The sequence below is a fragment of the Pezoporus occidentalis genome, unplaced genomic scaffold (genome assembly GCF_034315485.1).
Source record: "Pezoporus occidentalis ecotype Australia unplaced genomic scaffold, CSIRO_AGI_Poc_V1 ctg161, whole genome shotgun sequence".
Taxonomy (NCBI): Eukaryota; Metazoa; Chordata; class Aves; order Psittaciformes; family Psittacidae; genus Pezoporus; species Pezoporus occidentalis.
The window spans coordinates 799,627-811,832 of NW_026913437.1; the positions used below are offsets into that span (position 1 = coordinate 799,627).

General features: G+C 47.5%; 1 protein-coding gene across 18 annotated transcripts in view; it reads left to right on the plus strand.

Moving 5' to 3' along the window:
• The window catches only part of MBNL3 (muscleblind like splicing regulator 3), a 75,947-nt gene extending 67,062 nt beyond the window's left edge, over window positions 1-8,885 (plus strand). For 7 of the 18 annotated variants that reach the window (XM_062612764.1, XM_062612777.1, XM_062612766.1 and 4 more), the window contains 4 exons: window positions 399-434; window positions 2,398-2,492; window positions 3,897-3,970; window positions 5,678-8,885. In XM_062612764.1, the coding sequence (XP_062468748.1) occupies window positions 399-434; window positions 2,398-2,492; window positions 3,897-3,953 (188 nt within the window). In that variant the 3' untranslated portion in view covers window positions 3,954-3,970; window positions 5,678-8,885. The remainder of the gene's footprint in view (window positions 1-398; window positions 435-2,397; window positions 2,493-3,896; window positions 3,971-5,677) is intronic. The other 11 variants (XR_009963634.1, XR_009963637.1, XM_062612775.1 and 8 more) reach the window with 6 other exon arrangements.
• Window positions 8,886-12,206: the final 3,321 nt, after the last annotated feature.

Genomic DNA, 12,206 nt, shown 5'->3' on the forward strand with positions numbered 1-12,206 from the left:
CAGGAGTGAATTGCTTTTGGAAAGTCGGTTTTAACATGAGTGTGACGTTCCTCTAAGGGCAATTTGTTTTCTGCTGACATGAAATGGACATACCTGATACCAAAAATCCCCCAAAGAGCCCTGCTTTGTAGGCTAGATGAATCAATTTTAATACCAGGCTGGGAGGAGAAAGATGTTCTCCCCAGAAATGCAAGAATTAATTTGGTTTGCTATGATCTCTTAAAACCGAGTTTAAACTACTTCTGTACCAATATGCAGAATCTGTTTGCATGTGCTTAAATACTGAATGCTGCAAAGAGAATACCTGCTTTTTAGTTAAAGTGATATCTAACACTGAAGCTTCACTAATGAAATATCCCTTTTGTTCATCTTTCCACGCTTCAATGCATGGTGTGCAGGGTCAGTTCTGTGCATGACACCCACTGCAAGCGTTGGTAGGTTTCTCTACACAAACTTCTCCACTTTTCCTAATCTGAAAGAGACTGCGAGTTAGTATGTGTCAGTGAGAACCTGGGTGCCTGAGTGGTGTGACTGGCTATCCGCTGTCTTCTTGGAGGCTTAAATGGTTGTATCCCTTTTAATTTCTGTGCAGTGCAGTGTTTCGTGTGACTAATAAGAGAATCCAAGGTGATGTGTTCCCACCCCTGTATAGTTCTACTGCAGAGACAAAAACTTGTCACTTAAATGTCTTTACAAGCCATTGAGTCATCCAGCAAAAGGAAATGGCGAAGGGAGGATCCTGTTGGTTTAGGTTTTGTATCGGGCATAAGGTGGATTAGAGCTTGGAATCGTGATTGTCTTTGTGAGGCTATTTTAGGAGAGTGGCTTAATAAAGGTGCTAAGGAAGAACACATCTGGGGGTCAGCCCCTCTGCCAGAGCAGGGCTTAGACCATGGATTGGCTGAAGACTCCTCTAGTGCAGTGTCAGGTGTGCAAGCACAAGGGACGGTAAGGAGGTGCTGCTGCTGGTGCACATAGGATGCAGTGAGGTGGCAGGGCTGAGTACGTGCTCATGGGTGCTGCAGGGATCCACTATGTTCAGGCTCAGCATCTAGGTCTTACTGGGAACTCGTGCAGGTCTTTGAGGGACCTTCCCCTCTGCAGCTGCTGGGCAGAGCAGAGTGGGTGAAAGCTGAGCTTTCATCTTCCAACCAAGGTTATACAAGAGTACCAGCATCCAGGCATGCCTGCTTCAGCCAGAGGGATAGGGGCATGAGCAGGAGGCCTGGGAAGGGTGCAGGGCTTTTGGGGAGCAGGTCTGAAAGCTTTGGCAGGAATGGCTAAGCACTCTGCTCTTGAACCCTGTAGTGCAGGGAGGACGCACCGCTTGCATGGCAGGGAGCTGAGCCCCTCAAACACCCCGGGGCCGTGGCTGCTGGAGCGGAGGGGAAGGCCGGTCTGCTTCCCTGCCGCATGGCCGAGGGGATGGACAGACCTTCCCACGAGCTCCCCAGCCCCACAGATTCCCCCTGGGTTTGGGGGGATGCCCGTGTGTACCCCAGAGCATCACTTCAGCCCCGTGCTCTGCGGCACAAGCAGCTTCAGGAGGCTGCCAAGCTCCCTGCTGCCACGTTGTCCTTTGGATGCTCCTTCTGCAAATCGTAGCTGTTCAGATGCATTTTGTGTATTTTTCCCTCTTGGTCCCTTCCCCTCTCCATCCATCCCCCCCTCCCCTTCCCGGCAAGAGGGGCGTTTTGCCAAATCCCCTAGGGTTCGGGTGGGAAGGAAGCACGCTGTGTCCGAGGAGAGCTCCCTCAGGCCGCCCGCCGCTCGCGTGCCGCGCTCCAGCTCTGTCCCGGCCCGGAACATCGTCACCGCTAGAGCGGGGCAGCAAACCCGGGGAGGGGGCTGCTGCCAAGTGCATCGTGTACCCGCGGGGACGGGGAGGGGAGGGAAGGGGACGAGCTTTCCCAGGCGGGCGGGGGGGTGCGCTTGCCAAAACGTCCCCAGCCAGAGGACCGCGCACTGGCTGCGTCTAACTCCCCACGGGTGCGAGCTGACGTGGGCTTTTGCTAGCACACCCGCCCTCTCCCCCCTTTGGAAATGTGTCCCCTCGGAGTCTAATACATCATTGTTCTGCTTATAAATGTACTAAGTGTTGAGAATGTTTTGGTTTTTTCCTTAATTATAATTGTAATTGGCTTTTCCCCTTCTCTCTTGTTTATTTTTTTTCCCAACGCTGTCTTGCTTTGCACTGTGATTGCATGCTGCGCCCCGATGTGTCCTTCATGACGATGTCACATGGCTTGTTGCTGTGATTCCTGCCACGCCCCCAAATCCACCACATGTTGCCATGGTTACCTAAACCAACCAAAACAAACAAACAAACAAAAATATATACCTATATATACGCGCTCCACCCTCCCGTATGTCGCTTCCATGGTTCCCTTCCGAAAGTGCCCATGATGCACGGTGCTACGCCCACCACTGTGTCTGCAGCAACAACTCCTGCCACCAGCGTCCCCTTCGCTGCAACAGCTACCGCCAATCAGGTTTGGCCCTTTCAATGGCTTTCTTTCACGTGTTCAGATCTCGAGGACCGGGCGAGGGCCGGATCCTGTGCGGGGTCCGGAGCGCCCGGCTCGGCGCAGGCTGGGGTGTGCGTGTGCGTGTGTGTGTGTGTGTGTGTGAGAGAGGGGATTGGTGAGGGGGCACCGGCCGGGCCTGCCATGGGCCGCAGCAGGGATGGGCGATGGGCAGGGTTGGAGATGCTTCTCCAAAACGGAGCACACACCTCACCCCGGGTCCTGGAAACCAGGCTGCAAACCCCCCAGCGCGGTCGCACAAGAGCTGCAGCGCTTCTGCTTTCAGTCTCAAGCACAAATACCACCCTGAGCATCCTTCCCAGTGGTATTCTGGCATGTCCTGTCCCGGCTGGAAAGTGGAAGTGGAAACACAAAGTGGCCTCCCCCCCAGCGCAAGATTGGACTCCAAAACCTACCCCAAACTCCCCCACAGTTGGGGCTGAGGCTCTCAAATCTGAAGCTCAATTACCCCAGCAGCACATCACCCATCCCTGCAGAACTGCCTGTGGATGTGCAGTACGTGCTGTTGTAGCACTGTCATAAGTGTTCAGGATTCCATGCATGTCTGCCGAGCCATGATTCTCTCCAAAACTTTCCTCTGAGGATACTGAGTTGTGATGGCTGCTTCCGCACCAGTCCTGAACTGTATATGCACAACCTGTCCTAGTGATGCTTCCTGACAATTTGGTGTGCCACAGCTCCTCCCAGTTAGACCAGAGGCATTTCAAACACTTGGGGTGTTTTATTCCCCACCTCCCCCCAGTGCTAATCTTAGCTTTTTGATTTGTCATGCTCTCAGGTTTAGAGCGATTGCAAAGAAAACGGGGTGTCACTTTGTTCTGTAGGGGCTGTTAGCTGTGCCAAACCTCAGCAGTATCTCAGGGGGCATCCTCTAGACTTCTGCTAGTGCAAGGGTGTGAGGCTTCCAGTCAGTTTGGCCTTGCATAAGTCCTAGGCAGTGTTTTACTGCTCGCAGTGCAGCTCACTGGTCTTTTTCTGTGCTTTGTTGTTATGTTCAGGTAGAGCAGGTCTTACTCCTACTCGTGCTGGTGGTGAGAAGAGAGCAGAAATTCAGTGTTGCTCTGTGGCTGTATGAGTCCTGGTTCAGCCAGATGGTTTCAGGGCATTTCTGTCTTAGGTGTAGTCTATGGAGTTAAAATCTGGGTACAATCACTGCCTACTGCACGAGGCATCAGTAGTGGTGCAGCTACGTTGTACTTAATGTGAGGCAAAGTAAAGGCATCTTGGGAGCGGATCCTGTTTTGTAAGACACTGATGTACTTGCTAACCTGATACTGAAGACAAAATGAGCAGCTGGATCTCATGACAATGTTTTAATGTGTTGTGTTCTTTGTTTTTTCTCTGCTGTAGATATCCCAGTTATCAGTAGATGAACTGAGTAGCAGCATGTTTGTTTCACAGATGTAGAAGTTCCCGATAGAACAGTAAGTTCCTTTTTGGTATTTCTCTTTATGGTGGATTGCTTTGTCCGAGGGCATCCCCAAGCAGGGGGCTGGCTGGGGCAGAGGGATCCCAGTGCCTTCACACACTGCCAGCTCAACAGAAACTGAGCTGCTGCAGCACAGGCATGGACCAGCCCTATGGGTTATAACAAGCAGTGTTTCCTTGCGTCTAAAATACCCGGTTTGAGGTGTTGGCAGCTTCCCTTCTTGCATCCCCGAGTCTGAAGCTGTGTTTACAGGTTACTCTTGCTCTGCATGGCTCCCAGCTGCCTGCAGATGCCTCAGGGATTTGTGCTGTTGGTGGCAAACTGCTGTGGTAATGAGTCAGCTGAAAAGGTGTAACTTCTCTCCTGCTGTTGGTGGCATACTTCCTTTCTTGGGGTAAGCAGGATTGGGTCAGCAGCAGCTGCTGTGCACCTGCAAGGCTGGCTCGGTCAGAGCAGAGACCTGCTGCACAGCTCAGCTGCACTGGGGGCCTGGCTCGCGGTGGGTTTCTTCAGAGGTCCTTGTGTGTGTTTAAGACCAGGGTGAATGCCACAAGCAACATAACCTTCACCCTACCTGCAGATCCTGGGCTTGCCTCGTCTGCTGGTTTTCTCTGAGAGGGAATGGTGGAGGAGTTTGTCCTTTCCTTTGACTTACAGAGTATTGTTTCACAGCCGTAGCAGCAGTGTCATTTTTCCTCTGCTCTTCTTTGTGAGCGTTTGCTGATATTCATGAGAGAAAATCCCTTGAGGGTTTCAGTTCATCACTGGATTATTTTTTTTACTCCAAGAGGGTAAAGAGCAGTTCAGCCAATTCAACAAGAGGTCACCAGAATTGCCCAGTGCAGGCCACTTAGTATACACAGAGCTAAAACCCATTTCTTCCTTAAGTCATGTATAACAGGCAAGTACTTACATGATGGCAGTTAATTTGGTAAGCGGCTTACTAATGGTATCTTTAACAGTCAGCAGAAGTTACTCATCTTGATAGCGGACCTTTCCTTCTGCTGACCTAAATAAAGCACCATATGTATGCTAACTTTGGCCACGGACCCCCGTCCACGTAGGGGTGAACACCAAGCTCTCCCCATTAGCAAAGATGTTCTGAATGACCAGGGCTAAGGAGGCCCTGGTAGCCAGGCTGGCCAGCCAAGCTGCAGGAGACAAGCAGTGGGTCCCTCAGGGGAGGCTTTTCACACGTACATCCCAAGAGAGGCCATTTGCTCCCAGAGGAGGATTCCCTGAGCACGGGGTTTCTGTGTCTGTGATGTGTGTCGAGGCCTCTGGTTCCTGGCTCTTTAGGATCAGATTTTCTTGTTGCAATCTGTGGTGCTCTCTGAAGGGAACAGGAGCTAACAGGGGCCAGGGATGCCTGTGGCCCCCTCCTTGGTCCCTCCTACCACCCTCTCCAAAAATAAGCCTTATTATTCACCCACCTCCCTCTGTCACTAATTGCCTTGTCAGTGTGTGTGGGGCGTGCTGGAAGTGGAAAGCCCTAAGTGCAGATTAGAGAGGATGCCAAGAATGTTATCAGCCATTTCACCCCACATCAGCAAACTAAGGCCATAACATGTTTTCTCTCTGCAACATACTAATGGCAACCCCTTGGATGTGAATGTATCTTAGTAGAGCGGCTTTTATTAAAACATAGATGTGTGTCCCTAACTTCTCACTCTTTCTCTGTTGTTTTTTCTTCCCCTTGCAGCAGATCATGTTGAAATTCTGAACAGTAAAATTATGGAGCACCAGGACTTCTTGGTGGGAAGCTGCGCATGGCCTTTCTGTATATATCCCCTCTTCCCTCTCTCGTTCTCTACCACCTCTACAGTAAGCCTGTTGCAGCCTACATGTTAACCAAAAACTGAGCAATGGGAATGTCAAAAAAAAAATGAAAAGACAAAAAAAAAAAAAAAAGCACTATAGAAACACTTAACAAACAGCGCTCTGATATACGAGATATACCAGTAGGAAATTATAATAGACTTTTGTAACACGTAACTTTAACACACTTAATCATTTTCTGACTACCATCCTGAGAAGTGCAGCTGCACAGCGGACTGTTGGTTTACTGTATACTATCGATGGATAAATGTTTGTCTTGTTTTTAAAGTGTTATCTTCCTGTTTTGTTTACATCATAGTCTATTGATTTGTTTGGAAGTGTACATCATTATCAAGTATACTCAGTACCAACTTTTCATTATTGTTATGTCTTAAGTTTTCATATTCTGTAGGTTTTATGGGGTTTTGTTTGGTTGGTTTTTTTTTTTTTTACTAAAAATGTTATTGTGGGAAACAGGAATTACGTGCTGGAAAAACACGACACAGGAATGTTCTGCCCTTTGCTGGAGTTTGCTGTTAGCATCAGCTACAGATGCTCATGTTAAATGCTCCTTCTAAGCATTTAAAATTTGCCTTCAGATAGAGTGTCCAAACTTGTAGTACAAGGGATGCAAAAGGACAGTTGTCATTTTAGTCCAGCTCAGGGTATTTCTTTCAGTACAGTGAGCTGATTCTGGAAACCTTTTGGGGAAACCCACATGTAAAATCCCAGGTTCGGGAATGATTGGCTCAGCCGGTGGTAAGCATCAAGGGATTTCTGCAGTTCTGTTGTCCATGGAAGTGCATTCTCAGCTGCAAACTGCGCACAATCTCTCACGGTGCAGTCAAAACAAAAGCGAAAGGTGTGAGGTGAGACAGCTTCAGTTGGGCAAGGACTCGTTGTGTTGGGGAGGAGCTGGAGTGGGCCATAGCCATGACTTAGCCCGAGCTGGGTGATGCCGTGCCCAGTGGCTTGTCTTCACTGAGCATGCTGAAACATCTCAGCCTGAAAACTGAGGTGGCTCTCCTTGAAATGCTGTCAGCGTGCACCAGTTCTTTCGTCTCCATTTTCCATAAGTGGGTGATTTTTTTTTTCCCCTGTGATCTCTGGCCCTCTAAAGCAAACACAGCAGTGACAAGGCAGGAAAAAGCTGAGCATAAGCTTCCTACCGTAGATAAATATTCATCTTAATGGAGCTCCTGTAGGTCACTGGATTTATTCTGGCACCTTCTACTTGATCAAGAGCAATGTTTGCCTCACAACAAGGGCTAGTTCTCAATACCTCCTTTTCTGACACATGAATAAACTGATTTCCAGCCCCTGCACCCTGGACAGCCCAGCCTGTTACGCTGTATTGCTGAACAATCTGGCTGCAGAATGCATTTTGGCTGAGGATACAACCAAATTCATCCCTGTCATAGCTCTACCGTATCATTGGCATTATGGAAGAGATGGGTTTGCTGCTGTAAATCCACAAACTCCCTAGGAGGAGAAAGAAAATGGTGATTGAAACCAAGCAAGAGGCCAGCTCCCTGCCTCTGGGGGGCTGGCCAGCCCAGGCTCTTGGTGGTCCTGTGGGGTGCCAAATTCTGTCAAACAGGTTCTCTTTTCTTTTCCAAGCTCCTTGGCCTTGGTTAGAGACTTTCCTTGCCCCCTCTTCTCCAGTGTGAGCACAGATAGTTTGCTAGATGTGTGTCTCCGTGGATTGCAAGTGATGGAGGGGCATGTAGGGCACAGCCAGTGTGTCCCAGAGCAGGCCCTGACCGTCTGCCCATGGAAAGCCATTCATAGCAAGAACTTTGAAGAGCCCAGCTCGAAAAGGCCTTCAGCAGGCTTTGAAGCAAACCCTGAGAGAGGGGGAAAAACTATCCATCCCCACCCCAAGATCTCCTTTATGAACCCCACATCTGGACAGTCACTTGTCCGTAGCAGTTCCCCTGCCGTCAGCATCCCCAGGCAGCAGCGTTGTCTGAAATCAGTGACTCCCCTTTGTGTTGGCGACCACATCCCTGTTCTTTTCACCACTGAGTTTCTGTTTCCCAACAACCATAACATTGTTAGTGGAAAAAGTGGATTTGAGTACTTCCTGTTTGAAATTATTTGTGTATCAAACAAATGGGTTTTGCACAACCTGTGCCAGTGCCTCAACAAAGAACAGAACTGATCTTCTTAAGCCAGAAAGGATGCATTCAAGCTTGTATGGCTTTATGAGTTCAAGGAGGTTGGAATTTTTTCAGTGCTAAAAGGATTTTTGTATATCTTGACACTTTGATGTAACCTCCTCTTTTATTTATCGACTTCAACATCTGGCATAGATGTGCATAGAATGTAAACCTAGAATACAGCTGTTTCCCTGTCACATTTAAAGCACTGAAAAAAAGAGAAGAAGAAGAAGAGAAAGAAAAGTGTTTAAGGATTATTTTTTATTAAAGAGGTCCAATGAGGGATGTTCAGGGTAGTTATTAGGTGCCACAACAGTTTTTATATTGCTGGCAAATTTAGAGTTAATTTGTAAATGAGTTTAAGGAAAGAAAAGCTTGAAGCACTAAACTTCACCAAATTCAAAACAATCTCGGCAACGATGCCGCTTTGAGGTAGCACTATTTAAACTAGTTGTGCAATGAACTTGCTCTAATTTTCTTTGTTCAAGAAAGAAAAGAAAAAAACCAGTCGCCAGACTATAAATTTCCTAAATAGACTATTACAAAGTCACCGAGCTAGTTAGTGACTCTAAACAAATGTCATAAAAGCATGAATATCATCCTTTATTTGACAAGAGATGTATGTAAGTTTGTTTAAATCGATATAATTTTAGTGACATTTTTATAAGCTTCCCACTTTCCATGAACCTATATTTTTTATTTATCCAAAGTGATTTCTCTTTGTCCATTTCTCTCAGCCTTATGCAAACAATATGCAAGAAATGCTGAAACTTGGATAAAACGGGTCATGCAGAGGGAAAATGAAAGCTGAGATGGATCATTTTCACGGGAAAAGGTTGTTAGTAGTTTCAATACAAAGTACTACTACTAAACTGTAACATAAGCAGACAATAAAAGAGGGATTTAAAATAAAATGGATTCATAAAACTATTAAGATTATTTTTGTTAAATACAGTGCTTTTAGTAATTTGGAACATGGTTTCACAATCAGCCCTGGGGGGTGTTTTTGAGTCCGAGGTTTCGAGCTGATGATGTTTGGACTGTGTATTTTTGCATCGCAACAACGGTCTAGAAGCCAGGCCCCTTCCCCGAGCACTCCGCAGCACCGGGTCCTCTCTTGCCAGCCCATCCTCGCCGTCTCCCACTGCGCTCGGAGTGTCTCCCGGTTGGAAGCAGCCCTCCCGGATGCCGATGGCCGGCGCTGGATGTGGGTGTGTGTCTGGTGGATGCAGCTGGCCGGAGGAGGAGGCGCGTGTGCCCGGTGAGATGGCCTCTCCTCCCTGGGGTGGGAGAGCAGCTCTAGGGTCGTTGGGAAACTGGAGTCCTCGTTTGCGTTCTCCCTTGTACATTTCACAGACATGGAAATTGAAAAAGGTGAAATTTATGAGGAAAATGGAATTTCCCATTCCTGTTGAATGGATTTAGTTTGATATTGACCTGATTTTACCATGTGCCTGTTGAAGGCCTTAGAGTATATACTGTATGTTAAAGACTGTAATAACTTTAAAGAAAAATAGTTGATAGCCTAATCCAAATGTAAATAGAGCTACACCACGTTGTTACTAGGCTACAATGCATCCATTCATTCCTTCATGTCATCTCTCTTCGTTTCTCTGCCATTAGTTTTTAAGGTTTTCATTATTGCTCTTTTTTTTTTTTGATATCTTTACTAACTAATGAATTTAATTTTGAAGGAGGGGTAGAGAAAGTTTAAGGTTTTTAAGACATGTATTCAGCCCATTTAGTTCTATCCTAACCCCACACCGAAGCATGGTAAGGTATAGAATACAGTCCATAACTAGTTTGTATAGTTTACAGTTTAAGAACAAAATTAACTTTGTATGTAACTCCTACAATGATAGATTCATTGTTAACTAATTATATTAAGTTGTTGTTGCTATGGCAACAAAACTACAACATGGCTACCTTTGTATACATTATTTGTGAGATTTTCACATGTAAATGAGAAGTGATGTGTAACAGTATGAGCTTGTTCAAGGTACAGTTCGATACTGTCGGAGAAAGAGATGATTGAGTATTTTTAAAATCCCAAAGTCCCATGTGAACGCTGAATCCGTGGCTCCGAGGGTCACTCTTTCAGTCCAGAAGTTTACAACACATGGATTTAGAGTCAGGTTTTATAGCTTGTAGAAATTGTTGTGTGGCAAGGGTTATTCCACAGTATTTTCACTTCCAAAACCACCACAAGCCTGGATTTACCACGTAGGGACCGGTCTTTGCTTTCATTTCAGCTCCATTCGCACGGTGGCAACTCCGAGTTAATCCGTTTCAGTACTGTAGCTCCGCCTGCAATCTTCCTCTCTCCCAAATCTGAGCACTCACACGATGCGTTACGATCAGGGCTAAAGAATTAAGCATATGACTATTTTAATACTAATTTATACTAGCAAAAACTGTACATAAGAGAACCAAAATATTGTGGAATGACCCCGTAACAGTGTTGAAGATACCAATATGCTGCAGTTAAACTGATTCAGTTCGTGTACGAATGTGTGAGACACACCTTTTTTGCACTTATGTACATAGTCCACGAAAGAAATCCTTGGAACTTATTTTGAATATAAAAAAAAGTCTGTAATAATACAGGAAAAGTTTGTAAAAGAGATAGGTATTACTAAGGCTTTGAAAAGGAGGAGTTTTTTGCTATAAAACTTATCTGAAAGCATGATGTTGCTTTGCTGTTGTAAAAGCTTTGTAGTTTGCCATAGCTTATTATACAGCAGACTGCTACCAGGTCAGCTCCAACCTGCAGCACAGAGAAATGGGGAACAGTGCTTAATTAAATAGTAAGGTCACTAGCAAAGATTTGAATTCCTCTTTTCATCAGCCTGCATTCCCAAACACACCCCAGGGCATGCTTCTGATGGGTTGTGATGGGTGAATCCTATCAGGGCTCGTAGGTCCGTGGTGGCACACAAGCCTTTTTTCCTAGCGCCTGATCCCGTTTCTAGTGGAAGTGTTTGTTAGAGGTGACTGTCACCGCAGAGAGTGTTTTAAATCCCAGAGGGAGTTTGAAATGTCACAACTTACTCATTTGGTTCTTTTTATTTAACTTTATGGGGCAAGGTCACAAATGGAAGGGGCTGGTGAGCAGTGGATGGACAGGGGTGGCTGTGGATGGCCTTGGGCCACTTCCCTCTGCTGTCCAACAGCGATGGTGTTTGTCTGGGAGCACGACGTGGCTGTGCTGCTCGGTGCTGCCAGATGGGTGATGGGGCAGGGAGGTGGAGGCTGATGGCGGCATCGTGGCCAGCTTCACGCTTGGAGGTTGACAAGCCCCGTTGTGTTGGCCACCAAAGGAAAGCACAGCTGTGGTCCCCCAGCTTTGCTGAGCAGCCTCTTGGTTCCCTTTCCACTGTGTTGTGGTACTGCCGGGGCTCTGCAGTACCGGGGGATTGTGGAGGAGCTGAAGTGCCTGTGTTGACCCATTTCTTTTCATTGGAATAAGTATGCTCCAGCAGGCTGGAGCAGCTCTGCTCTGGAGCCAGGCTGAGAGCTGGGCTGGGTCAGCCTGGAGAAGAGAAGGCTCCTGAAGGGGAGACCTGAGAGCAGCTCCAGCGCCTAAAGGGGCTGCAGGAAACATGGAGAGGGGCTTGGGACAAGGGCCTGTAGGGGAATGGCTTGAACCTGCCAGAGGGGAGACTGAGATGAGCTCTGAGGCAGAAGCTCTTCCCTGTGAGGGTGCTGAGGCGCTGGCACAGGGTGCCCAGAGAAGCTGTGGCTGCCCCATCCCTGGCAGTGCTCAAGGCCAGGTTGGACACAGGGGCTTGGGTTGGAGCTGGAGGAGCTTTAAGGTCCCTTCGGCCCAAACTGGTCTGGGGTTCTCTGATCTTTTCTGGCAAACCCAAGCCCTGTTGCAGGTTGGGGCTGAGGTGTCCCTGCCAGGAGCTGCTCTTTGGCCACCACTGCCGGCATCTCAGAGGTTCCAACTCCTCGCGATGTCAGCAAGTGCCCAACCAGCCCATGTGGCCCCAGGGGGCTGGTTAAGGTGGGGGCTGCTGAATGGGAGCCGTAGCATCGTATGGTCCCAGCGTCTTGAAGGTGGGAAATCGGATGTTGCTTTTCTTCATGGGTGTTACAATAACCTAGGTTTTAATGCAAAATAACCAGCTATTTCTAACCTCCATGCTATCAGGGCTTCACTTTGCTGTAATCGATTTCCATAACCAAGTTCTTTCTCGTTTCCAGGATTGTGAGAGAAAAATCCTTTGCACTATGTGAAATGAATCG